A 4,949-nucleotide genomic window follows, 5' to 3' on the forward strand; every position below is an offset into this window, starting at 1 on the left:
AATAATAATAATAATAATAATAATGATAAAAATAATAATAATAATAATAATAATAATAATAGTAGTTATAATCATATTTATTATAACAATAATAAAACCAGCTTCCATCAGATCTTTACCACTGCAGTGATTTCTACTTACACTTTTGTTATCTTATTATTCATCATTCCACTTCATTAGATTTCTCCCCTATTTTTCAGCATTTTCCTTTGCAGTTCTTTATCTTGTATTTTTCCAATTCGCCTTCAGTAACTCGGCTTTGCATTTCGCGGTTCGTGTAGCACTTCGAGGCTACCTGTTGTTGTTTGTTTCTGTAGTGAAACTATTTATATATATATATATATATATATATATTTATTTATATATGTATATATACACATATATATGTATATATATACATATATATGTATATATATATATATATATATATATATATATGTAGATATGTATATATATACATATATATATATATATATATATACATATATATATATATGTAATATGTATATATATATATACGTATATGAAATATATATATATATATATATATATATATATATATATACATATATATATATATATATATATATATATACATATATATATATATATATATATATATATATATATATATATATATATATATATATGTATATGTCTTTCCTTCTTTCCTGCCACGCTCAGAGGGCAAAGGGGAGTACTCATACCTTGAAGGGACGGAGCTACCCTCAGAGGTACACTAGGAAACCACACTCATCCACAAATTGTCGAACCAGAGGATTGTAGTTAGGAAACAGGGAAATGGGGAGTGGTAAGGATTCATTCTGCATTTATTTGTATATCTATTCAAATATTTAGACGGCATTTTTGACGGTTCGGGTACACTAGTTTTATTTATTTCATCAGTCTTTTTTCATTTTTTCCCAGTTTTATCTTGATTTATCCCAGGCTTTTTTCTTTTTCATTTTCCCGATTTTTTTTTATTTTTCTGTGTTTTTTCTTTTTTCTTAGTACGTTTTTGGCTATTTTTTTTTTATCTTACCCAGATTTTTTAATTCTTTTCAGTTTTATTTTTTCCCCAGTTATTTATTTATTCTCAGTTTTATTTTCCCCAGTTGTATTTTTCCTAGTTTTTTTTTTGTCCCAGTTTTATTTGTCCCAGTTTTATTTTTCCCAATTTTTATGTTCCAAGTTATTCATTTTTCCCAGTTTTTTATTTGTTATGTTTTCTGTTCCTCTGAATATAGATAATCACAATACAGCCACACTAGACAGAGAGAGAGAGAGAGAGAGAGAGAGAGAGAGAGAGAGGAGAGAGAGAGAGAGAGAGAGAGAGAGAGATTTTCCGTCCATAGCTGGAAATGGGAGCCATGTATTTCCAATTCTCTCCCGTTTGCCTCCATGTGTTGTTATTACCCTTTTTTTTTATTGTTTTTTATGTGTCTAAAAGTCGCCACTATTGTACGCGTTCATGGCTTCTCATTCGTTTCATTCCACGCTCTTTTATTGCTGTTTCTTTTTCTATGCTGCTTTATTGCCTGGTGTGATGGGTATTCTTATGTTTTTATTATATATTTTGAGTTTTTTTTTTTCCATATTTTTTTTTTGTTTTTCAATTTTTAATTTTTTCGTTTTGATATGTTTTTTTTTATGTTTTTACCTAATTTTGTTTTTCAACTTATGTTTTTATTATATTTTTTTTAGTTTTTTTTATTTATTTGTTTAAAAAAAATTTTTTTTCATGTTTTGATATATTTTTATTTGTTTCTATGTTTTTACTTAATTTTGTTTTTGTTCTTATGTTTTTATTTTATTTTTTTATGTTTTTATTTAATTTCTTTGGTTCTTATATTTTAATTTAATTGTTTTGTTCCTATGATTTTATTTCATTTTTTCTTGTTTTTATTTGTTCTTATATATTTTTTTTATTCTTATGTTTTAATTTTGTTTATTGTTTTTGTGTTCTTATATAGTTTATATATACAAAAATTACGTCAATGTTGTTACTGCTCTTAAAATATTTTATTTTGATTGTTAATGACTTTTCTTGTCGTTTTTTCCTTATTTCCTTTCCTCACTGGGCTACTTTTCCTATTTGGAACCCTTGGCCTAATAGCATCCTGCTTTACCAAATAGGGTTGTAGTTTAGCAAATAATAATAATAATAATAATAATAATAATAATAATAATAATAATAATAATAATAATAATAATAATAATAATAATAGCTCAGCTAATCCATAAAGCAAACAATTATGTTTCCAACTTAGTTAAATAACAAATCAGAACTAGTGATTGTTTCACATTATTGTTTGTAATGAAATTATGAGAACATTTATTCCTAAATACCCGACAGAATTTTCTGTTACTATTTTTCTTTCTGGCTTTGTTAGTTTTCGCTTTTTCACATTTTGTATAACCTAACTCCTATAAGGACTTTACGTTGGGTGAGCTATAAGGGGTATGATAACTATCCACCTTTGTTATATACATACATTCCCACATATATATATGTATATAATATATATATATATATATATATATATATATATATATATATATATATATATATGTATATATATATATATAATATACACATTATATATATGTATAAATATACACATATACACACACACACACACACATATATATATATATATATATATATATATATATATATATATATATATATATATATATATATACCCATAAGATTATAAATAGTTTTAATAGTTTTTTATCCTTATGTATGTACGTATGTATGTATGTATGTATGTATGTATGTATACAATTGGCGAAATATATATATATATATATATATATATATATATATATATATATATATATATGTGTGTGTGTGTGTGTATGTGTATATATATATATATATACAGTATATATATATATATATATATATATATATATATATATATATATAGAGAGAGAGAGAGAGAGAGAGAGAGAGAGAGGAGAGAGAGAGAGAGAGAGAGAGAGAGAGAGAGAGAGAGACAATGGTCGATACATTTCTGTTCTGTATTTTTTTTCCTCCAGGTCTTCCGATTCAATTTCTTCCAATATATCTAAATATATCGAAAGTGTTCATCTTATTCTTTTTTAGAATACGCTTTTCAAGACTTTCAAAAAAAAAAAAAAAAAAGAGAAAATCAGTGAAATTGCTAAATGCAGTTTCTAGTTGAGCGAACGTACGTTTCCAGATCCTCATATTGCAAGAGATTTTGCATACTTCTGCATAGGACACTTTAGCTGTGCGGATTTTTTTTTCATAGAGGAAGAGCGGTTTTTAATTTCCCTTTTAGGAGCAAATGCAATTGCGAAATGTTTATGGGCGGGACGATATATGCTTTTAAAACATATATTTCTGTTTATTTTACTTCTTTCTGCGTTATATAGCTTGATGGTGAACTAATATATGCTTTTAATTCATATATTTTTCATGTTCTTTACTTCTTTCTTCATCATATAGCTTGGAGGTGAACCAACATATGCTTCTAAATCATATATTTCGATGTATTTTACTTCTTTCTGCGTCACATATCTTGGAGGTGAACCAATATATGCTTTTAAATCATATATTTCGAGGTATTTTACTTCTTTCTGCGTCATATAGCTTGGAGGTGAATCAATGTATGCTTTTAAATCACATATTTCGATGTATTTTACTTCTATCTTCGTCATATAGCTTGGAGGTGAACCAATATATGCTTTTAAATCATATATTTCGATGTATTTTACTTTTTTCTGCGTCATATAGCTTGGAGGTGAACCAATATATGCTTTTAAATCATATATTTCGAGGTATTTTACTTCTTTTTGCGCCATATAGCTTGGGGGTGAACCAATATATGCTTTTAAATCATATATTTCGATGTATTTTACTTCTTTCTGCGTCATATAGCTTGGAGGTGAACCAATATATGCTTTTAGATCACATATTTCGATGTATTGTACTTCTTTCTTCGTCATATAGCTTGGAGGTTGAACCAATATATGCTTTTAAATGATATATTTCGATGTGTTTTACTTCTTTCTGCGTCATATAGCTAGGAGGTGAACGAAAATATGCTTTTAAATCATATATTTCGATGTATTTTACTTCTTTCTGCGTCATATAGCTTTGAGGTGAACCAATATATGCTTTTAAATCATATATTTCGATGTGTTTTACTTTCTTCGGCGTCATATAGCTTGGAGGTGCATAAATACATGCTTTAAAATCATAAATTTTTTATGTATTTTACTTCTTCGTCATATAGCTTGGAGGTTGAACCAATATATGCTTTTAAATCATATATTTTATTATGTATTTTACTTCTTCGTCATATAGCTTGGAGGTTGAACCTATATATGCTTTTAAATCATATGTTTTTATGTATTTTACTTCTTCTGAATCATAATAGCGTGGAGGTGAACCAACATATGCTTCTAAATCATATATTTCGATGTATTTTACTTCTTTCTGCGTCACATATCTTGGAGGTGAACCAATATATGCTTTTAAATCGTATATTTCGATGTATTTTGCTTCTTTCTGCATCATATAGCTTGGAGGTGAACCAATATATGCTTTTACATCATATATTTATTTCTTTTTGTGTTTTACTTCTTTCTTCGTCATATAGCTTAGAGTTGAACCAATATATGCTTTTAAGTCATATATTTCGATGTATTTTATTTCTTTCTTCGTCATATAGGTTGGAGGTGAATTAATATATGCTTTTGAATCATATATTTCGATGTATTTTACCTCTCCAAGTATCATATAGCTTGGAGATTGAACCAACATATGTTTTTAAATCACATATTTCTATGTATATTACGTCTTTTTGCATTATATAACTTGGAGTTTGAACCAACATATGCTTTTAAATCTTATACTTCTATGCATTTTATCTATTTTACCTCTCTCGGTACCATATAGCGTGGAGATGAAC

The 4,949-nt window shown here is 26.5% G+C and overlaps 1 protein-coding gene across 1 annotated transcript; it reads right to left on the reverse strand.

Moving 5' to 3' along the window:
* Positions 1-3,438: 3,438 nt before the first annotated feature.
* LOC137632434 (CD209 antigen-like) lies at positions 3,439-3,981 on the reverse strand. Its single transcript, XM_068364366.1, has one exon. The coding sequence runs from the start codon at positions 3,979-3,981 to the stop codon at positions 3,439-3,441; it is 543 nt and encodes a 180-aa protein (XP_068220467.1).
* Positions 3,982-4,949: the final 968 nt, after the last annotated feature.

This window comes from Palaemon carinicauda, chromosome 41 (genome assembly GCF_036898095.1).
Source record: "Palaemon carinicauda isolate YSFRI2023 chromosome 41, ASM3689809v2, whole genome shotgun sequence".
Classification (NCBI taxonomy): domain Eukaryota; kingdom Metazoa; phylum Arthropoda; class Malacostraca; order Decapoda; family Palaemonidae; genus Palaemon; species Palaemon carinicauda.